Source organism: Colobus angolensis, unplaced genomic scaffold (genome assembly GCF_000951035.1).
Source record: "Colobus angolensis palliatus isolate OR3802 unplaced genomic scaffold, Cang.pa_1.0 Scaffold17, whole genome shotgun sequence".
Lineage (NCBI taxonomy): Eukaryota > Metazoa > Chordata > Mammalia > Primates > Cercopithecidae > Colobus > Colobus angolensis.
In genome coordinates this window covers 6,570,766-6,594,636 of record NW_012114821.1, presented here as the reverse complement: position 1 = coordinate 6,594,636, position 23,871 = coordinate 6,570,766, and the positions used below count along the sequence as shown (strand labels likewise).

Below are 23,871 nucleotides of genomic sequence, written 5' to 3'. Positions count from 1 at the left end.
TCTAAAATTGACACCCTAACATCACAATTAAAAGAACTAGAGAAGCAAGAGCAAACATATTCAAAAGCTAGCAGAAGGCAAGAAATAACTAAGATAGAGCAGAACTGAAATAGACGGAGGCACAAAAAAACCTTCAAAAAATTCAATGAATCCAGCGGCTGGTTTTTTGAAAAGATCAACAAAATTGACAGACCGCTAGCAAGACTAATAAAGACGAAGAGAGAGAAGACTCAAATAGGTGCAATAAAAAATTATAAAGGGTATCCCAACAACCCCACAGAAATACAAACTACCATCAGAGAATACTATAAACACCTCTATGCAAATAAACTAGAAAATCTAGAAGAAATGGATAAATTCCTAGACACATACACCCTCCCAAGACTAAACCAGGAAGAAGCTGAATCCCTGAAGAGACCAATGACAGACTCTGAAATTGAGGCAATAATTAAGAGCCTACCCACCAAAAAAAGTCCAGGTCCAGATGGATTCACAGCCAAATTCTACCAGAGATACAAAGAGGAGCTGGTACCATTCCTTCTGAAACTATTCCAATCAATAGAAAAAGAGGGAATCCTCCCTAACTCATTTTATGAGGCCAGCATCATCCTGATACCAAAGCCTGGCAGAGACACAACAAAAAAAGAGAATTTTAGACCAATATCCCTGATGAACATTGATGCAAAAATCCTCAATAAAATACTGGCAAACCGAATCTGGCAGCACATCAAAAAGCTTATCCACCATGATCAAGTGCGCTTCATCCCTGGGATGCAAGATTGGTTCAACATATGCAAATCAATAAACATAATCTATCATATAAACAGAACCAAAGACAAAAACCACATGATTATCTCAATAGATGCAGGAAAGGCCTTTGACAAAATTCAACAGCCCTTCATGCTAAAAACTCTCAGTAAAGTAGGTGTTGATGGGATGTATCTCAAAATAATAAGAGCTAATTATGACAAACCCACAGCCAATATCATACTGAATGGGCAAGGGATACCCTCTCTCACTACTCCTATTCAACATAGTGTTGGAAGTTCTGGCTAGGGCAATCAGGCAGGAGAAAGAAATAAAGGGTATTCAATTAGGAAAAGAGGAAATCAAATTGTCCCTCTTTGCAGATGACATGATTGTGTATTTAGAAAATCCCATCATCTCAGCCCCAAATCTCCTTAAGCTGATAAGCAACTTCAGCAAAGGCTCAGGACACAAAATCAACGTGCAAAAATCACAAGCATTCCTATATATCAATAACAGACAAAGAGCCAAATCATGAGTGAACTCCCATTCACAATTGCTTCAAAGAGAATAAAATTCCTAGGAATCCAACTTACAAGGGATGTAAACGACCTCTTCAAGGAGAACTACAAACCACTGCTCAACGAAATAAAAGAGGACACAAACAAATGGAAGAATATTCCATGCTCATGATAGGAAGAATCGATATTGTGAAAATGGCCATACTGCCCAAGGTAATGTATGGATTCAATACCATCCCCATTAAGCTACCAATGATTTTCTTCACCGAATTGGAAAAAACTACTTTAAAGTTCATATGGAACCAAAAAAGACTCCGCATTGCCAAGACAATCCTAAGCCAAAAGAGTAAAGCTGGAGGCATCATGCTACCTGACTTCAAACTAGTATAGTTTGGTTACAAGGCTACAGTAACCAAACAGTATGGTACTGGTACCAAAACAGGGATATAGACCAATGGAACAGAACAGAGCCCTCAGAAATAATACCACACATCTACAACCATCTGATCTTTGACAAACCTGACAAAAACAAGAAATGGGGAAAGGATTCCCTATTTAATAAATGATGCTGGGAAAACTGGCTAGACATATGTAAAAAGCTGAAACTGGATCCTTTCCTTACTCCTTACACGAAAATTAATTCAAGATGGATTAAAGACTTAAATGTCAGACCTAAAACCATAAAAACCCTAGGAGAAAACCTAGGCAATACCATTCAGGACATAGGCATGGGCAAGGGCTTCATGACTAAAACACCAAAAGCAATGGCAACAAAAGCCAAAACTGACAAATGGGATCTAATTAAACTAAAGAGCCTCTGCACAGCAAAAGAGACTACCATCAGAGTGAATAGGCAACCTACAGAACGGGAGAAAATTTTCACAATCTACCCATCTGACAAAGGGCTAATATCCAGAATCTACAAAGAACTTAAATTTACAAGAAAAAATCAAACAACCCCATCAAAAAGTGGGCAAAGGATATGAAAAGACACTTCTCAAAAGAAGACATTCATGCAACGAACAGACACATGAAAAAATGCTCATTATCACTGGTCATCAGAGGAATGCAAATCAAAACCACAATGACATACCATCTCACACCAGTTAGAATGGCGATCATTAAAAAGTCAAGAAACAACAGGAGCTGGAGAGGATGTGGAGAAATAGGAACACTTTTATACTGTTGGTGGGACTGTAAACTAGTTCAACCATTGTGGAAGACAGTGTGGCGATTCCTCAAGGATCTAGAACTAGAAATACCATTTGACCCTGCCATCCCATTACTGGGTATATATCCAAAGGATTATAAATCATGCTGCTATAAAGACACATGCACACGTATGTTCATTGTGACACTATTCACAATAGCAAAGACTTGGAACCAACCCAGATGTCAATCAATGACAGACTGGATTAAGAAAATGTGGCACATATACACCATGGAATACTATGCAGCCACAAAAAAGGATGAGTTCATGTCCTTTGCAGGGACATTTATGAAGCTGGAAACCATCATTCAGAGCAACTATCGCAAGGACAGAAAACTAAACACTGCATGTTCTCACTCACAGATGGGAAATGAACAATGAGAACACCTGGACACAGGGTAAGGAACATCAGACACCGGGGCCTGTCGTGGGGTAGGGGGAAGGGGGAGGGATAGTATTAAGAGATATACCTGATGTAAGTGATGAGTTAATGGGTGCAGTACACCAACATGGCACATGTACACATATGTAACAAACCTGCATGTTGTGCACATGTATCCTAGAACTTAAAGTATAATTAAAAAACGGTAATAAAATTATTTCTTATCCATCTTCCTGTTGATGACATTTATGTGGTTTTCCTCTGATTGCAATCATAACTAATGTTGATTTGTTACAGCAAACATTCCCACACACGTGCCCTGAGCACAGTGACACATTTGAAGGCCAGCTGTTTTAGGGATGCCAGTGGGCCCTGCCCCACCCCCCTGAAGGAGTGGACTCTACTCAGGAACCTGGGGGGAAGAGTGTTACATTCCTATAAGCAACACAGGCTTGGGAATTGAATCACCTGAGCTGGAAACCGAACTATACCACTTCATAAATTATTTTACCTAATTTGGTATGTTTTCTCTTTGCAGAACAATGATGGTGATAATACATACAGCTCACAGCATGGCACAGAGATTGAGTAAGACCATAAGTAGTATGCTGTTATTGCATCTGGCCTGAGGAAAGGATGTCACTGAGCTGCTCCACACAAGACCGCCCACGGTGAGTGAATACAGTTTCCAAAGCCTATCATTTCATGTGTGCCACATGGTCCCAGGGGGACAGGTGTCTATGTCTAGATCCATTTCTCAAACCAGTCCAGGACTGGCTCTATGGCAAGGCTTCTAAATATGGTTATGAAATAGATAAATGCATGAATAAAGCTGGCTTAGAGAGGGACAAGTTCACCCTTAGTCAACAACAATAATATAATTATAAAATGTTGTATCCTTTTCTACCATTATTTCTATTGCTATTTAGCATTTGATTCCAGCTCCTGGTTTAAGTAGTTTACATGTGTGAATGCATTTCATCTTGGTAGCAATGCCCATAATGTATGTATATATCTCCATTTCACAGATGAAGAGGCATAAAAACATCAATGAACCTGCCCTAAGTCACACATTCTGCAAATGACCGAGCCTGGTTTTAAGCTCAGAATGCATGCCCTTTACAATTGTGTGGCGTTGCTCTGATTAAAGTTCCAGTAGCTTCCGAAAGAAAAGCACTTTCTTGGTGTTACTGTGGATTATTTGATTTTACCCAATTCTCTTCCTGACATTGTTGAACTCAAGCTCCAGAACGAATCTCATCTAAACCAATTTACTCTCAATTAAAATGTCCAAATGATCAAAGTTAAGTGTTTTCCCAGTCGAATGCATGAATGGGTATCAATGAGAAGAGGGCTGGAGGAGAGATGTCTCTCTCACCCTGAGAACATGAAGACTGCCTTTTGGAAACAGCCTCCTCATCCTGAGGGCTGTGGGCAAGGGAAGAACAGCGAGCTGGAGCAGGTAGACCCACGGGCGCTCTCTGCCTTTGGAAAAGAGGCTTGACTAAGAAGGATCAATGGGTGTTAGGGTTAATGCAACAGGCCTGGGTTCTAATCCCAGCTCCTCCATGAGGTGTTTGACTGTCAGCACCCCTTGCTGGGACAGGGGCATCAGACACACCCTTCCCTGATGCTGTGGGCCTAAGTGCCAGTAATGGGGAAGAGCAGGGGACGTGAAGGGAAAAGCAGAGGCAGAGACAGGCAAGGCATAGTCAGAAGAGGGCAATGTTGCTTTAACGTCTTCTTTTGGATTTTCTGACCAAAATTGTCAATTATCACATATTTCTCTGGAGGAAAAGAAAGGCAAACCAGATTCTTTGGAAGCTTGAATGTGACTGCCATGGCCCTGGCAATTCTGTCCAAGTAATCAAAGGGGCTTTATGGTCTTGCTAAGCCTTTGCATTCTGGAAATGAGTTTCTCAAATAGAAATTGCATTTCTGAAAAGTCCACAGCAGCAGCAGGCTTGAATGGCTTACCGAGGCAGAGCCTTTTCCACTCTGGGCTCTCTATTTATAGACCACAAGTCTGCCTTGAGTAAAGTCCTCAGCCTCCAGCCCCAGAGAAGGGGGATGGGATACACTGCCTGGAGCCCAGAAAGCACCAGCGCAGAAAGAGAGCTGGAAATTGGAGGGGAGAAAGTAAACTTGGGAGAATGGGGCACCCTGAAAAGCATCATGCAGGAGGAGGAAGGATGCAAGACCCCTCTGGGTGTGTGGGCGCCATTGCTCCTGAGGCAGCCCCAGGGCAGGCCTAGGGTGTGGCGTTGTGTGCTAAGACCCAGGACTTTCCAGGTGCACTGGCAGGGTTTACATCTTGACTCTAAACCTCTATTCATGCAGCTCTGGGCAAGCGATTTAGCTTTTCTGTGCCTTGGTTTCCTCATCTATCAAGTGGGGATGTTGTTGACAGCAGTGACCCTTCACAGGGTTGGCCTGAGATTACCTATGTCCCTACACAGACGGTGCTCAGGACAGTCCTGCACTCAGTGAGCCTGCCATAAGTCATCCACAACAGGAAATCCTTATGCTCTTTAACAATCCAGAGGCTCATTGTTGGGCTGGCAAACCAAGGCACAGGAAGGTCAGGGAAGATGCCACACAGCAGGTGGAACCAGGACCATACTCCAGGCCAGCATTATGGCTCCAAGAACGGTGCTCTTTCCACTAAGCTGCAGGCATGCATGCATAAACTCCTAAGAGGGGTTTGGGGCGGGTGTTTATAAAGTTGCCGTGGAACTAGAGCTGCATTTGGTCAGAGGCTGAGCATGAAACAGCAAGAAAAGCAAACGCCTGGTACAGTGTCTTACTCAGGGTGGGACTCCCAACCCTGTCCATGCCTGTACCCCCTGTAGAGCCTGAGATCCCTAAATGCTAGGCCATGTCTTGTTCATTGTCATTTTCTTCGTGATGGCCCGGTAGAGGGTAAGGGTTCTATCAACATCTGTTAGCAGGGGGTACATGTTCTATCAGCAAAGGGTACGTGTTCTATCAGCAGAGGGTAAGGGTGCTACCAGCACAGACTAGGGTTCTATCAGCAGTGGGTAAATGTTCTACCAACAGAGAGTGAGGGTTCTACCAGCAGAGAGTGAGGGTTCTACCAGCAGAGAGTGAGGGTTCTACCAGCAGAGGGTGAGGGTTCTACCAGCAGAGGGTGAGGGTTCTATCAGCAGAGGGTAAGTGTTCTACCAACAGAGAGTGGGGGTTCTACCAACAGAGGGTAAGAGTTATATCAGCAGAGGGTAAGTGTTCTACCTGCAGAGGGTACATGTTCTATCAGCAGAGGGTACGTGTTCTATCAGCAGAGGGTACGTGTTCTATCAGCAGAAGGCAAGTCCTATCAGTCCTCTTAGACAACGACTGTCAGAGCAAATGGATATATCTTTGGTGAAAGGGTAAGAACTAGAAGCAAAAGTTAGAATCTAGTAGAAAAGATGTTAGTCATTGTGGTCAAAAGCATGTATTTTAGAATCCAACTGTCTGGACTCACACCCACCCTCACTCTGTAGGCCTGAGCAGAAAACACAGTGGAATTTTTAGAGGCCTGCTTGGCAAGAGAGCCCTTTGACTGACGAACTGCAGTTGTGTGAACCCCCTTTGTCTGGTGGACTCTTGGGGTGTGATGAGGTTTTGTCGTGGATGGGGTCGGGGGGCGTGCTTTAGACTGCAGTCAGCATGTGGTCCCAGCCAGGATTTGGTTCTGTGAGTGTGGGTAAGACAACACATCTCTCTATGCCTTAGTTCTTTCATCTATAAACTAGGGGTTAAGACAGAAATGACTTCATAGTTCATCATTATGAAGATTACCAGAGTGAGAAACGGAAAACTCAAGAAATTGCAACTTGCAAAACATGCCAAGTATATGGAACCCAGGACTTCCCTGCACACCGTTCAAGCTCACGCTGCTTTAACAAAGGATCTTGTGTTCCAGACAAATAAGACCACGGACAAACATCTCATGCATGTGCGGTTTTGGCAACAGCTCACGCGTGTGTCAGACTAATCAGCGATTTGCCAGTGGACAAATTCTGACCAAATCCTGGCTGAGGGCCACATGCTGACTGCAGTCTAAACCCCCACCCAACCCGACTCCATCCACAACAAAATCTCATCACACCCTAGGAGTCTACCTGTCATAGGGGGTTCACGCAACTGCAGTTGTCTCACCAAGCAGGTCTGTAAAAATTCCGTTCTGTTTTCTGATCAGCATAGGTTTCTCTGGAGCTTTGACATGAGTTGAAATATTATAGATGAAGCACCTACGTGGCTCTCTAGACCAGGCACTATCCTGGGTGCTTGCTTGGCTTCTGAGTGGGGGCTGCTCTTCTAAGAAGGGGCTGGGACCAGGGATCCGATTCCTTAGGAGGTGAAAATAGTAAGGGACGTCCTTTCCCAGACCACCTGTGCCACATTAGGGTTCATCATATTCTCCATCCTGTTTTTGTAAAAGAAGGCTGGAGAGATTACACTGTGATTTTAAAAGTGCATTCTTCCTCCTCGAACCTGCCTGCATGTTGCTAAAGGCAAGTGGTCTGATGTCTCCCTCCAAAGCAATCAGTCAGACCCTGTGGGCCGGGCTGGCCATGCAGCTTCACCTGTGGTTGTGCAGGTTAGGCATGCATCAAAATCTCTCGGAGTCTCAGCTCTTTTCGTGTGCAAAACATGCTTATGGATACCAGCGCCTGTTTTCTGTTTGTCCCTTTATATCCACCCCTGTTCCTTTCTCCAACCCAGGAGGCAACCTCAATGGTCTCATCGACCTCGTACCCTGATTCCCAGTGGTCTGGCAGGAGATGGAGAGGACAGAGAAGGACCGGATGAGATGCTGAGGATGTCAGGCCAGGGGAGCTGGTTTTGTCTGCTTTTCTGCCCAGAATGACTGCCAGGCTCCTTCTATGGCTGCCAGCTTCTCTGGATTCTGGGACAGCTCCCTCCCCTTGTCCTTTCCCACTCTTGCTGTTTCGAGCCCTGGAGAGTATGGCTGCATCCCATCGGCTTCCCTGAGCACTGTCCACAGCCTGCAATGACTCTGTCACTGAATTCTCTTCCACTGTCCATTTTGATTGTGCTGCTCCTAACGGACATGGTATACGCCCGGAAGACAATGCCGACGAAGCCTCTCTGTGCACTTCAGGGCACACAGTAGGGCTCCGCAAATGCAATGATGCCCCCTTGACTTAGACAGAGTCTGCCTTGACTCAGGCTGGCTCCCGGGTCAACCACACAAGCAGTGACACGTTGGGCTCATGAACGATGCAGGGGAAGGATACAGGAGTCTGGGCACACGGGGTTTTTGCTCAGCACGTTCTTCACACTCCACTGGCGCCTCCACTGCCCTCACACCTGGGCTAACCATATCTGTTATACGTGTGAAAGGGGCAGTGGTGTTCAGACAGAGGCTGAACACAAACAGGCCACGCCGAGCGCTCAGCGCAGGACAGGAGCTCAGGCAGAGCTTGAGTGTCACAGGCACAAAAGGGTGGGTGGACGGATGGACAGTGAGATGAAGGTGTCAACTCCAATACTATTATCTTCTTTGTAAGTTTACAATTGCGAACAATGAAGTTTGAGGTTTATGTCTAATGTATTATTTTCTCAAAAAGCAGTTTTGAAGTCATGCACACAACTAAATTCTGCGGAAATGTAAAGGTTCAGTATAGGCTGGGCATGGTGGCTCCCGCCTGCAATCCCAGCACTTTGGAAACCCAAGGCAGACAGATCACTTGAGGTCAGGAACTCAGCAGGAGTCAAGACCAGCCTGGCTAACATGGAGAAATCCCGTCGCTACTGAAAACACAAAAATTAGCCAGGTGTGGTGGGGCAGGCCTGTAATCCCAGCTACTTTACAAGCTGAGGCACTAGAATGGCTGGAATCCAGGAGGCAGAGGTTGCAGTGAGCTGAGATCATGCCACTGCACTCCAGCTTGGGTGACAGAGTGAGACTCTGATTAAAAAAAAAATAAAATATATATATATATATATATAGTATATTCTGCAGAAAATCTCTTCCTTTAGAAAAAAATCAATGAATAATAATTGATGATCAGAATGAGAGCCAGTTTCTCCTACCTTTTCACCTTGGTCACCTTTCAGTCCTGGAAGTCCAAGTTCACCTTTTTCTCCCTAAAATAAAAGATAAAATTAGAAAACATTAGAACCCAAACCGAGCTGAATTCCTGCCTCTTCCAGGTAACAGCAACATGACTTTGGAAAAAATACATGTATATATTTCTCTCTCTCTCACTTGTCCTTGCCTCATCAGCAAAGTGACCACAGTGAAGTGTAACTCAGAGGGGAACCTGTCAGTTAGGCGTGAAGCACCTCATTCTCCACTTGTCCCTGACAGACGGTACCTTCCACCCCTCGACCCCATTCATCTCATCTGAAAATGCTCTGCCCTTTCCAGAGACATCTCCCAGCAATGGTCCTTTGTCCCAGCTCAAGGACCCAAGTAGTCTTCTCCCCTTCCCTGTCCCTTCCACATACTGAGAAATACACTCTTCACCCAGTCAAAATTACCACTCTCCCGAAGGACTGAGACTCCACAGGGGGCTGCTTTCTGTGGAGACGGGCCAGGTGTCCGTGTGGGAGGAAGGAAGCTGCCACACTTACCTGGTGTCCTTTCTCTCCTCTCACACCTGGGAAGCCTGGAGCCCCTGGGAGGCCAGCTTCTCCCTGTGAGAACAAAATATCCACGAGGCGTCAACAGGAAGGCTCTCCCAGGGGCCGAGCTGCAGGCCATGTGCTCTCAGTTCCTGCTCTCCAGGAACTGGAGATGTTCTGGTGGTTCTGGCACAGTGGACATCACATGGAAAGCAATGCAGTGGAGACAGGGGAATTCTAGAGAATTTTCTTCACTGGAGCATCCCCAAGCTCTTGTCTACTTTAGCTGTTTCCTTTCCCAGGAACCCTTATTTTGCCTCTCCTGGTGTCTAACCCTTCCTGTTTCTTTGGGACTCAGCAACAATGTCACCCTTCTCGCCATCCTTTCTGACAGTCCCCAAGTCTGGAAAGCCCTCTCCTATGCCCCCAACACCTGCAGGCCACCACTCTTGACATCTGTTCAATTGTTCTGCAATGTCCAGTTTATCCTGGACATACAGTGAGCTCCCAAAAACCAGGATTAATTCCTCTTGGCATCTAAATGATTTATATGAGACCTAGCGTATAACAATGAGTGAATGAATAAAATGAATGAATAAAAGCACGAACAAACAGACCTTCTCTCCAGGTCGGCCTGCCAGGCCCTGCTCCCCAGTTTCTCCCTGAAAATGCAATAAAAGATACCCCATTATTCTCCATTCAAAGAGATGACTGCCATTCCCCAGTTGTCTTCACACATTCACAGCACCTGCCAGCCACAACCCTTAATTTTCAAATAGACGGCATGGTTAGAGGCCCAAGAGTCATGGGCTCTGAAGACCAAAGTGTTTCGCATTTTTGCAGAGCAGAATCCACTTTCTCATATTGTCTTTTGATTTCCCCAAAAGAAACAACTATTAGAACTGTCCCATTTTTAGTTTTAGTTTTTTAAAGACAGGGTCTCACTCTGTCACCCAGGCTAGAGTGCAGTGGTGCAGTCACAGCTCATTGCAGCCTTGAGCTCTTGGGCTCAAGAAATTATCCCACCGCAACCTCCTGACTAGATGGGACTATAGGCACATACCACCATGCACAAATGATTTTTTAAAAAATTCTGTAGAGGAAGGGTCTCACTATGTTGCCCAGGTTTAGTCCCTTGGGGGGACTAAAACCATTCCTAATTAGCACTGTGTGGTCAGGGTGAAGTGGGGAACACAGGGCCAGAGGGGCTTTATCTCTGATCCAAGAGCATCAATCAGGCTGCTGCACTTACCAGGTTCTCACACATCACTGATGCAAAGAGCTTTGCCATGGTGGTGGTGGTGAGTGCAGACTATCATCTTTATCCACCCATGTGTCTTTAAAATAACTAGCTTCTTGAATGACAATGTATTTCTAATATTAATTATGCTATTTACTAAAACCTTTAGTGTAGATTTTAATAAGGAAACGTGGTTTTCTCATGAATGCATGGATGCACGAAAGAATGAATGAACAGGTGGTATGCAGGCTATATTTTGCGTGCAGCTATGCCAGAATCAGTTGGTACTGAAGGCCAGAACTACCAACTTATCAGAGAGAAAGACAAAAAAAAAAAAGTAATTAAAAGCGTTGCTTAGTGTAAGTACACGTTTTATCCTGTAGCGCTGGTGTCACACATCTGGAGTCAGCACTTATTAAAATTCTAGACACACTCCGATGCTCCCATCAATTCCCAATGTTTACAAGCACAATTAGTAAGAATTGCTCTAACCAGAATTGTGCAAATACTCGTCACTCAAATTGTCGCTTTCAATCTGCTAGAATAGTAGCACATTTGCAGTGGGCGTTGCTTCTTACATGCTGAGAAAGGATAAGGGGCTGAGTTTGGTTAAAAAAAAATTGAAGACCATCTGAAGTGCCCCCTGAATTTGGGTCGTGAACACCAATCCAAAGGCGCAATGGAGGTGAAACGGTATCTTCTTGAATTCTCCAAGTGAGCCTCAAAACATCGATGCCTCTGCTCACCCTGCAGACAGCTTTACCCCCAAGTGGACTCTTACAAATTCGCCATCCATGACTTAGTCCTCATCATCTTGGAAAAGAATTTTTATCTTCAGTTGATGCTTTGTCAAAATAAAGTAACAAGACCCTCTGCCAAGGCTCCTCTAGGACTGCGAGAGTATGCTGGAAAAGCATCATGACCGCAGAAATTCCCTTTTAAACTTTCCAGAGAAATGTTTTGAACACAGAGCCTTAGAAATTGAATAAAAATGACACATGAGATGAAGCAGTAGGTTTCTCTGAATCTTTCAACCATTAGTGATTATCAGAAACAGAAAACACATAGATTGAAAAGCTGGAGTAATCCCAGAGGGTTCCTGTAATTTTAGCCCAATAATTGTCATAATCAATCCCCTTCATCTACAGAACCCTGCATGAGAAGCTTGATGGGAATAGATTGCTTCATTACTGAACAGAAAGGTGGGGTTTATACAGTATAAACCCAGAAGGATTTGTCAATTCACAAATTTGAGAAAACACAACCATAAGGTATGGTTGACTCCATGAAATTCATGAAGTCAAGAACAGCAAACCTAGATAAATGCTTTCAATCCTTTCTGGAAGATGATAGAATCTCAATCCAATCAATCAAACACTGAAAGGTGGCTGAGTACTTTTAAGACCAAGAGATTCACTCTGCTACACACACAACCACCTCAGGACATGCATTAAAAAAACAAAAACAAAACAAAAGAAAAAAAACAGCAAATTACATGTCATCACATTTCAATGACATGTGGATCAGTATAGATGTATATTTGAATGTCAATATTGAATCTTAAAATACAAAGGATACAGTGCCTGCCGGTGGCCATGGGGGGACTCATTGGTACACACTAGTACATTCTTGGGGGACATGAGGGCTGAGTTCTTAGGATCTGTAATCCAGGAAGTGGGAGGTTCATAGTGGCTCTTGGCAATACTCTTTCCATAGTTTCAGTCAACCTGGGTGTGCTTGAGACAGCTTGGATGCAATTTAATCTGTGTGTTTTTCTGCTTGGTTTTAATTGGGTCTTTAAAAAACGATCACTTTATGAAAGAGTGAAACAATAGGGAACACAAGGCCCCAGGATGTGCCCACCAGCACCTTCCCTGGCCAGCAAACGGATGCTCTGAGGTGTGCCCTCCCACGGGGTCAGCATCCCCCACTGTGTGGGGTCCAGGCCACTCCTGTGCTCTGGCTGGGCTGAATTTGATCATGCATTCTCTACCTAACAAGCCTGTATTGCATATCTAAGCAGTGCTTGCCTGTGGGTAGCGAATGGGAGGTGCAGAGTTGACTAAGACCCAGTCACTGGGCTTCAGTAGTTCATATCCCAGTAGAGTGGGAGCCCTGTGAGTGGAGGGTGAGAGGAGCAGAACTCCCCACAATCTCCTGTCTGGCCACTGTCTCCTCAGCACCACAGGTTTCCATGAGTGCACACACACAAACGCACACGTGCACACTCACACCACACACACACGGTCCAGCAGAAAAGCCTCGCCGGGCAGCAGTCACGCCTGGAGGGAGCCTGGGCAAAGCGTGACCATCAGCACAGGGCACTCGGGGGCTCTCCACTCACAGGGGCTGCCCTGTCCAGGTCACATGCTGGGAAGCCTTCATTTCCCCCTCAGGTCCATTTTTCACACTTTACCACCCACTGGAAGCCAGCCCGAGAAGGCTGAACTCTACAGATTGCAAGGAAAGCATCTGCTAGCTTTCCTTGCCTTCTGCCTTTCTGTAGGGTCAAGGCATTAGGAAGCACTGCAGTGGAGGTAGAACACAGTTCAGAGAGAGAGAGAGCAATCACTTGTATCTGTTCCTCTCACTCCCTCCCTGCCAGGATAAGCCTGACACTGATGATGTTCTTCTTCCCAAGGCCACGGCTCTCACAGGGATCGGGGCTCTCTCCTCCAGCTGCATATCTTGGTTCTGAGGAACCACTCCCTCCTCTGGCGCCTTCTGTCCCAGAAGTGGTCTTGGTTCTGTTGTTGCCAGCCTCAGGTTGCCATCCTGGTTGGAGCCTTTAACTCTGCCCCTTTTCAATTCACTGATTTGTCTCCTGCCCAGTACCAGCTAATACAGATGCTATGCTTATGATAAGCTGAGATTCACACAGCACCCCAAATAGACCACTTAGAATAGCAAGCATAATGGGGAAAAGAGGCAAAGTCCATACCCGAAGGCCTGGTTTTCCAGGCAGACCATCTTCCCCTCTTTCTCCTGGTTCTCCCTGTAAGGAATACACAGCAAAGTTAACAGGAGACGGGGGCCATGCTTGGGTTAAACATACAAAGTACTAGGCACAGGTTGGTAAGGAAGAGAACTACTTGTACTAGGGTGGTTTTGAACTCCTTCAACTCTGCGATTACCTAACCACAGTCACCAAACATAGTAGCTCATTCGGCCTCCTAGGTTCCATATTCAATAGCTGTAATTTTGATTTAGAAAAATATAATTGAGGAGAACTGGCACTCTCTCTTACTGAGAGATGTAGAAGAAGGAAGATGTTGCATAAGTATTTCTAAGAATAAAAAAAAGACTTGGTCAGCCATGATCCTTTGTCCCAAAAGATGGGAGAGAAAAAAATGCACAATATTTACATTCAATGCCTAGAAAACTAAATTAAATCCATACTTATTCTGTATTTTGCCATGAAGAAGTTGACCTTCTAAGTTTGCTTATTGAAAATGACAACACATTTTCCCATAATATTCAACAGCTGCCTTTCCAAGTTGCCCTTCAAGGACTGTTGAGGCGCTTACTTGAGTCTGGGTGTGCTCACCAGGAAAGAAGAGTTCATTTGTTCATTTGTTAAAATACTGGTATGGTTGTACGATAATTCATTTAAAGGATTAAGCCTGTATTTGCTCCCCAGTTTTATGCTATTTAACTTTTGCCTCTTATCTTAATAATTCTACCATAAAAAGCCCCACCAGAACATTGTGAAAATCTAAATCTCTTATTATATTAGTAAGAGTATTTTGAAGTTTTCCTCCTTGAAAATAAAATTAAATAAATAAACATATTTCTAATGGATCAAATATTTTTTTGAGACAGCGTCTCACTCTGTTGCCCAGGCTATAGAGCAATGGCACAATCACAGCTCACTGCAGCCTCGAATTCCTGGACTCAAGCAATCCTCCCACCTTGGCCTCCCAAGTGAATGGGAATACAGGTGCCCACCCCCACGCCCAGTTAATTCCCACCAAAATGCTGAGATTACAGCTGTGAGCCACTGTGCCTGGCTAAATTTTAAAGCCTAGGGCTTCCAAATCCTTCTGCAGTTATCTGAGAAGAAATAAGGAGCTGTCCCCCATCTGACCCCATAAATCTAGACATTTCAACTGAGTCCCGATTGAAGACCCAGGCAACCGACTTGTTTTAGAATCCACCAACAAACAAGAATCTCTTTAGTTTCTGTGTTTTGGGTTCCCAAACCGGTGCCTATCGCATCAGTGACCAACCTTGGTTCCTGGTGGGCCTGGTGGTCCATTCAGCCCATCCTTTCCAGGGGGTCCCTGGGCCAAGAGGCGGAAACATAAAATAAAAAGGAAAGGCATCTTTAGGAAAGGCTTCCATTAAGTCGTTTCAAACCAGGAGCTGTTTGTGCAGCCAGAATTCAGGAGGCTTGGGCCTCTGCTCTTTGATCAGCAGGGCCCTGTCTCCAGAGCCACGGTTGTCTCTGTCTGACCATGTTTCCCTTTGTTATTACTGAAGCAAATATTACCCCCTGGGCAATGTCTGATTCTCAGTACACTGGCCATGCATGGAGGGTGGGGGCGCGGGAGGACACCTGCCAGATCTTGCTCTGATGGCTCCATTTCTACCCTCAGCTTCCAAGAGGCCCTGGGGACAACAATGTCCACACTGCTCCTCCTCTCTCCTCTCCAGAATCTCTTTGCCATCTTGTATCTTCCTTCCCACGGCTATCCTCCCTTCCTCTTATCCTTCAAAAAAGCAAGACTTCAATCTGTTGGCATAGGTTGGCATTACTGCCTGTTATTTCTAATGCCAGCACTGAGGAGCTCCATGTTATATTTTCCAACACCAGGAGTTTCCTACTACCATCAGGATGTGGCAGGCCAGGTGTTACTGCAGCTGTTTGCAGGTGAAGAGATGAAGACTCTGCAGGCTAAGTGACTTGCTCAAGGCCACAGGGCTGGTGATAGGGACCCACAAGGTTTAACCGACTCCACCTCTGGGCTACTTCCACTACACCAGAGACACTTCATCTCCTCCTTTTCCTCTGTGCCTTAAATGATGTCAGGTCATATGCGGGCGGGGCCTGTCGGGGTGTAGGGGGGTTGTGCAGGGGGAAGGAGAGCATCAGGAAGAATAGCTAACACATGCTGGGCTTAATACCCAGGTGATGGGTTGATCTATGCAGCAAACCACTGTGGCACATGTTTACCTATGTAGCAAGCTTGCATATCCTGCACATGTACCCTGGAACTTAAAAGTGGAAGGAAAAAAAAAATGTGTCAGGCACACACACCCTTCCCCATGACTGACGTTAGGGATATCTCCTGTGCTATTGCTTTCACAGCTATTAGTGCTATGCAAAAGTGAATGTTTTTTATAACTCTGGTGATTCTTTCACCCATTGAACCTGCTGCCACCCAATTTGACTCATCTCTCCCTGTGCCTCCAGCTTAGACTGGCAACTAATGAAGCCCCACCTGCACAGAGCAGGTGTACTGGAAGCCAAGGCTTTAGGAAGGCAGAAGGAAGGGCTTTTGGGGGGATTAAGGCTGCCTGAGTCAATGAAAGCAGGATCTTGACCAGGAGTAAACGCGAAGGCCGGAAGCTGTGCTTCAAGCCTTCTGTGGCTACAGCCACGTCTTGACAGATGAGAAATGCTCACAGCGTCTTTCTTACTCTAACACGCTCCCCTCCTCTGAATGTTCACACTGATCTGCACACTTTCTGATGAGCCCTTTGGATCAGATGAGACTGTTCATGTATTTGAGCTTTCAGATGATCCTGTCACTCATGGAAAATGCTTTTGGTGACATTGCAGCTGACTGTGTGTTTAGAAACGTTTGCCGTCGATGGTGGCATTCACCCAGTGTTCCTCCCACACACGACCAGATCACCTGAGTGCCCAGCATGGCACTGAATTCATGTCCAGTACCCTTTGGCATGCTGCACCGGGGCTCAACAGAGCTGGGGAGGGTGCTGGTGTTACTGCAATCACGGGGTCCCTGGGCGCCTTGATCCACATTCACCCATGGATCTGTGCTCCATGGAGAAGTGGGAACTGCCCCATGTGCCGCCCGATTCACTTTACCTCTGCTTCGCCCTCCTCCAGCATCGGGATCCTCCCAGCGGGGGCCTTCCCCATCCGGGCTCAATGGGGCAGAACTAGTCGTAAGGAAATCCCTTTAAGGCGGCCCAGGGGCCTCCCTGAGGGTAGATAATGCATCTACCCAGGTCTCAGCCCACGTCATCCATCATCCCGCCCTGAAAAGCTACAGGCCAACTTTAACTGTGCCTCTCCTATCTGGGGAGACATTAATGTTTTCTAAGCTCCACCTGCCCCCTGAGAGCACCAGGGTCTCTCAGTTTGCATGGGAGAAAACATGATCAGGATTGTAATGGAAAGGGCTGGCACACGGCTCCCCACCCATTGCTTCTGGCCCTCTGGGAATTCCTCAAGGACAAGTGGTCATGCCTTCAGTAGCAAAGGACCCTTGAATGTGTCTTTTGGTGAAAAGAGAAAGGGCAGTGGCCTGGGGACAGTGGTCCTAATCTGCACACTGGCCAGGGCACACAGGAAGCCTTCCCGGCAGCCAGGGCACTAGCAAGAGTGAGCCACACAGAAGGAAGACCCAGGCTGAGCTCCAGGGCTGCAGGCCTTGCTGGCCAAGGAGTCCTCAGCTCTAGAAAAGTGGCCCTGGGCCAGCTGCAAGGGCTCAGCGCTCCCCTCAGAGCAATGGGGAGAGGGAGGAGGGGAGCAGGAAGATGTTTCCAGACACTCACCGCGGGCCCAGGAGGCCCAGGCTTTCCCGGGAAGCCGATCTCTCCAGGCAAACCCTGAAAGGGGACCACACGGACATGTTAGCCTGGCCTGTTCAGAGATCAGATCATTGACTCAACCTCTTTCCTGGCATGGGCCCAGGCCTCTGGGCCTGAAGAGGGCACCCCGAGGCCTCTACTGTCCTGGTCGTCCGCTGTGAAATGCGGAGTTGTTGTACCTCTGAAGTTGACACATCCACGGCGTGTGTGGCCTGTGGTCAGGGCGGCCTTCCTATCCACTGCCCCCTGCCGGGACAGATGGAGCTGCCTCCCTCTGCCGATGGCAGGCCCTGCCCCACTCAGTGGGTGGGTGTGGATTCTCCCCACTCCCCCACGCCCACTTTCAGGACACTTTTTCAGCAGCCCCGCAAGATGGGAAGGGAAATGTTAGCAAATGCTTGCCTGGGTCCTCTGTTTTGCCTCAAAGCCAAATCGCAAACTACGAAAAGACACCCAAATGGGCAACCCCGGCCTAACGTGCCTTCTGCATGCCGGACTCTGGAGGCAGCCGCCAAAGGGCCACATTAGCTCCGGTGATACTCTAACCCAAGGGTTCCAAAGGTCTCAGAGTCCAGAGGCTGGGGATTCTACGTATCGGGATCCTCCTGTGTGTGTTTTTGCACTGGACTTGGGTGGATAAAAGACAAGAGGCCATTTCCAAAGATGTCCCCAGGTCCCACAGGCCAGGAAACCACCATCTAAGTGCCCTTGTAGAAAATCAAGCCCAGTCTTACCGGAGAACCTCCCGGTCCAGGGGGGCCTGGGACACCAGGTGGTCCTGGAGGGCCCTGTAGAGAAAGAGCATTGGGTGGGTTACAGATGAGCCCAGGCGAGCCTCCTAGGGACAGTGAGCATTTGAACGAGGCAAAGGGAAGGGGACAGGAGGAGGAGGTGAGATTTTAACTTTATTTATAATGCCTGATTTTTCAAACAAAAATAAACAAAAGCAAAAGCAAAAGATTTGAACCAAACTTTGCAAAACACTAACATTTCATATTTGGGTGATCGGTATACCAGCGCCTGTAATATTATCTATTCTGCTATATATTTAAAATGTTTGGACATTTAATGTAAATACATATGTGTGTGCATAGGTGCAGACACACACACACACAGTCTGACCCATGTGTAAATGTCTTCCAGAAGACTGCTTCTCAATCGCGAGTCATGCAGCAGAGCTGGCGTCAGGGTCAGGATTGCCAGGGGTGTGTAAAGGGATCTCACGCCCAGGCCTTCTGGTTCTATAGGTCTGGGGTGCGTGTGTCTCGCATCTGTACTTCTAAAGGTTCCTCCGTGCTTCTAGAGATCAGTCCTCACAGCCACTGGACAGATGTAGATTCACGTACTATTTAAGTCATTTATGGTCTGCACTTAAACTCTGGGGCATCTTCAAGGGTCAGGAACAGAAGCAGGCACTGTTAGCAAACAAAAACGTAAGACCTGTTTCCAAGCTCCTATCTTGGTTGAGGCGGAGGGTTAGGGAGGGGAGAAACATGTAGACAAATAATTATGGTAGAAAAGGGCTGGGCATAGTGGCTCACAAATGTAATCCCAGCACTTTGGAAGGCTGAGGCAGGAGGATCACTGGAGGCCAGGAGTTTGAGACTACACTGGGTAAAACAGCAAGACCCAATCTCTCTAGAAATAAAAAATAAAAATTAACTGGTCGTAGGGGCTCTCGCCTATAGTCTCAGCTACTCAGGAGGCTGTGGCAAGAGGACTGTTTGAGGCTGGGAGTTTGAGGCTGCAGTGAGATGTGATTGTGCCGTTGCACTTTGGCCTGGGTGCAGAGCAATACCCCGTATTAAAAAAAAAAAAAGATGAATGGCTCAACTAAACCTATGAGCACAAATCCAGGTCTGGGGGGCCTGGGACACCAGATGGTTCTTGCACCTGGGAGTGACGCTATGCACCCGGAGGGATGAAGGCAAGCGGGCAGAGAAGGCATCTGAGTACTGAAGAAAGCCTGAAGAAATAAACAACAGGTCAGGCAGACAAGGCAGGTGGGCTGCATTCATAAAAGCCGGCTGCTGTTGAAGGTACTGCGTTTTGAATGACAGCCAACGGTTCCATATGAAGACAGTGTGGGCCTGCACAGGGCAGATGGAGGATGAGCCAAGACCTCAGAGGCCACGGGCTGTCAGAAAGAGGAGGAGCGACTTTGCCACGAAGGTCTTGGAATAACTGAAGAAGCACAAGAAGACATGTATGGTCACATGTGTGCCCAGGAAAGCAGCCTGCAGTCTGGGGAGACCAGAGGGAGGAAGAGTGGATGTGGGGTTATAAGCAGGGGCCAGCTGGAATCACACAACACCAGGGTTGGGAGGGAGAGTGGATGTGGCGTTTTGCATATAGCAGGTTCCTGACAATCCTCGTGCAGGGACTGCTCATTTTAGGACAGCCAGTGATCCCACAGCTGACCCACCTTCAGTGGCTCTGATTTTCTAAAGGATAGTGCTCTTCCGAGCGAGTTCACCGCGCCCTCCTCCCTCAGCTCCAGCACCACAGACCACGGCTCCACACAGCTTCCAGAAGGTGCAGATGACTTTTCTAGCTCAGGTTTCTCTCTGGACACCTCCTCCCCTCCTCCCACACCTCCCTTCTGAGCCATCTCCACCTTTCTGAGATGGTCTCCAGTTCCCCAGTGAAATTAAACTCTCCCTGCTCCATGCTCAAGACCAACTTAACTGTGCTGATCTGACCCACAGACCCTCGAGGGCAGGACATTCTTGTTCTCTCTGCACCTCACACAGGGATTATCCCAGGGTGTAGCATCCAGCAGGCGCTCAGTAAATGCTTGAGGAAGTCTGAATTGAGCCAGACGCCGAGACTAGCTTTGCATTCAGAAAGAACAACACTACATGGCCACTAGAGGGCGAGAAATACCAAAAAATGGCAGAGGTGGCCGCAACGGTGAACTGTTCCCCTTTCTTCCTCTGGGGGCACCCGTGAGTCCAAAAAAAAAAAAAAAGTCATAGACCGGGACCATTTACTGAACAGGATTTGGGGGCACCTGGACCTAGTTTTCTCGACAGCTCGCTCCGTCCTGGCAAGCCTTAGGGGTAGCATCTTCCCTCATGGGAGACATCTGTTCACAGCTGGAGCGACAGAGGGGCCAAGCAGGGCTGCAGGGTGCCCTGGGCAGGTTCCAACCTGGGTCCTCCTTAATGGACAAGCACTGCTGGAAGGCCTTAAAGAAGCCTCCCAGCCTCGCTGTTTTGTCGGCTGAGCCTTACTACCTCCACAGGCTGCTCCAGTTTGGCCCCCCTCACCTCTCTCAGCAAAATAAGAGCCCTGCAGTGACACAGCTCCCACACACTCCAGAGGCACATTCCAGGCAATCTTTTTTTTTTTTTTTTTTTTGAGATAGGGTCTTGCTCTGCTGCCCAGGCTGGAGTACAGTGGTGCAATCATAGCTCGCTGCAGCCTCCAATTCCTGGGCTCAAGTGATCCTCCTGCCTCAGCCTCCTGAGTAGCTGAGTCTACAGGCGTGTGCTACCATGCCTGTTTAATTTTATGATTTTTTTTGTAGAAACAGGGTCTTGCTATATTGCACAGGCTGATCTTGAGCTCCTGGGCTCAAGCAATCCTCTGCCTCAGCCTCCCAAAGTGCTAGGCTTATGAGGGTGACAGGTGATCTAATTTTACCTCAACATGGTCTTTGAAGGCCTCACAGCACCCCAAGCCCACAGAGCATATCTGAGGGCCCTTCCCAACCATACAGGAGTCTCTTTGTTAGCAGTTTGAATGAGCAATTCAGTTCTCTTCCCTCCTTACATATCTAAGGATATGGATGGCCTCTGGAGTGTTCTATGCGTTTTCCAAATGGTGAGCCCAGGAAGCCAGCCCCTTGACCAGCCCCTCGCTCTGGCCCTGCTTGCCTTCCTCCTTTGCCGCTTGCAAACACCCGTGGCCTACTGCTGCTTGCTAGTTTTGGAGTCTCACAGCATGTTACAAGTGATGGCTCTTTACTGGTCTCCTAGTGGAAGTTAAACCTCCTTGTCTGACAATGAAGAAAACTGAGGCCCAGAGAGGCCCACTGAGGCCTACTTCAGGTCACACAGCCATCATCTCTGGCTGCTGAAGACACACCTGAGGGCCTGTCCCAAATGCAGGCACACAACCCTTGTTTAGGTTCAGAGGCAGCAGGTCAGGGACAGGCCCCAAGGGTCAGTGACTTTTGAGATACCAGGTAATTGTGGTGAGCTGCCAGGTTTGGGCATAACTCGTCTAGGCCAGCTCCGTATTCCACCATCACCACCACTAGCACTGCTAATGAACCTGTGAGCATGACATCCCAGGAAGAAACACAGCCCAGGAGAGAGGAAAAAACCAGAAAGGCAGGACAAGGGGCTCAGCCACCTCCATTCAGCGTGGGCTCCACCTGTGCTTCATACACCGGCTCATTCCAGCCCTCCACTGGCCATGGGAGGCTGGGCTTTTTCATTAAATTTACAGAGGAGGAAAAGTGGATACAGCACCCTGATCCCTTCGCTCCTCCCGAGCCCAGTACCCCAGACTCGCAAACTGTCTACACAGTCCCCACTCAAGGACACAGGTCTCACCCTGCTGTGACAGCCCCTTTCCACCCTTTAACACAATGTGATCTCCTAAAAGACTCTCTGCATGTTAAGGAAGACTAGAACTTAGGGCTTTAAATATGGGTTTGAAGATCTCAAAGTCTACCTTTCTGGCAAGACCCCAGCACCTGGTTCCATGCTATGCACACAGTAGAGGTTGAGTCACTGCCTGCTTGTTTGATGCTGTACACTTAGGAATGAGAGCGAAAGCCTACCCAGTCATTACACCTAGCAACTGCGGTAGCCATTGACAGAGAGAGAGAAGCTGGAAGCGGCTGGAAGTAACTGTCTGAAAGTCTGGAAACCTCTTCCAGGAGGGATCACAAAAAGGGTGAGGTGATTTGCTTCCAGCCTCTTTTCCAGTTTACAGGGGACCTGCTCACAAGTCCAAGTGGGAAACACTGGGTGCGGTGGCAGGAGGGAACAGCCCTCGGGCTGCAGCTGCAGCCAGCCTGCCCCGGACCCTGGTCTCTTGCTCATGCTCTGCCTTCGGATGGCCACAGAAAGGCATACAGTGGGGGCAGAAACTCTAAACAGAGCAGCTGCCTCGCCTTGGGGGTTACATTCAGCCTTGTCCTGATTACCACAGGTCCTGCTGCTGGGACTTCAGCTCTGGCATAACTCACCTTGTTTCTGACACAGCCTCAAGCCCGCCATGGGGAGGGCTGGTGAGGGAGGGGCGGGTGGGCAAGAGCATCCCGGGAGGACCTGGACACGAGGGCCTTTCAGCCCACGGCTGGGATAGCTATTTCTACTTTTACTCCCCCAAAAGGAAGGGAGAAAACTTAATTTCCTAAAGTGCTGACTATTATGCCTGGCATCCTACAAGGACTTTGTCCATATGACCACAAGGCCCCTGGACAGTATTTGTCTCCCTGCCCATGTGCAGGTCCCTGCACTCAGGATCTGGGAAGATTCACACTTTGGATGGAAGAGGGTATCAACAGGTGACAGGGTGTGGGTGATGCCTTTAAAGGGAGAGGGGCAGTGGGCAGGCACAGCTTTGATCCTTAAAGCCAAGGACCTGCATTATCCTGGAGCATCTGGAAGAAGTTATCCCTAGAGACCCCATACGGCGGTGGGCAGGGCTCCTTCCCCCAGCCAGCGCCTACTGTGTACCACTGGGTTCTGTCTGGGGTCTTAAGACAACTCAGCCCTCCACTCCAGAAAATTACAGCCTAGTTAGACACATAAAACACAGGCCTCTGGGGTCCCAGGAAAAGCATCTGAGGGCTCGGGATCGAAGGCAGGGTTATATTTTGAGCAGCTGTGTGACTTACGGCAAGGGATTTGGTTTCTAAAAATATACAGTAGGTACAAAAATAATTTCTTTGCAGAATTGTTTTGTATAAAAACCATGGCTTCCGGCATATAGCAGAATTCATGAGATACCTGTTGAACAGAATGAAAACAGACAGACAAAAGAGGTGCTTGAAGGCCACGGAGCTCAGAGGAAGGCATGGTGGAGAAATCAGGAGCATCTCGAAAAGTGGGGTGAGCTTGGTGTGGAAGGGCTAAGTAGGGCCTGAACAGAGGGGAGTGGAATAGGAGAGGAAGGAAGCCACAGGAGGATGGAGCAGCTGAGCCATGGCTAGATGAGGGGGGAGGGAGGAAGAGACGCACACCTGGGGCAAGAAAGACAAGGCTTTGTCTTCCAGGGAGCACAAAAATAATAGAGGTGGCATCAAAGAGTGACACAAAAAGACTTATGCTTAGAAAGACACACTTCTAGGCTGGGCATGGCTCACACCTATAATCCCAGCACTTTAGGAGGCCGAGGAGGGCAGATCACCTGAGGTCAGGAGTTC

General features: G+C 47.6%; 1 protein-coding gene across 1 annotated transcript in view; it reads right to left on the bottom strand.

The window, feature by feature from the left end:
* Positions 1-23,871, bottom strand: part of COL22A1 (collagen, type XXII, alpha 1) — a 299,536-nt gene that overhangs the window by 119,428 nt on the left and 156,237 nt on the right. The window contains exons 23-29 of the mRNA XM_011938231.1: positions 18,218-18,271; positions 17,448-17,501; positions 14,930-14,983; positions 13,642-13,695; positions 10,078-10,122; positions 9,470-9,532; positions 8,927-8,980 (exon numbers count right to left, since the gene is read on the bottom strand). Of these exons, the coding sequence (XP_011793621.1) occupies positions 8,927-8,980; positions 9,470-9,532; positions 10,078-10,122; positions 13,642-13,695; positions 14,930-14,983; positions 17,448-17,501; positions 18,218-18,271 (378 nt within the window). The remainder of the gene's footprint in view (positions 1-8,926; positions 8,981-9,469; positions 9,533-10,077; positions 10,123-13,641; positions 13,696-14,929; positions 14,984-17,447; positions 17,502-18,217; positions 18,272-23,871) is intronic.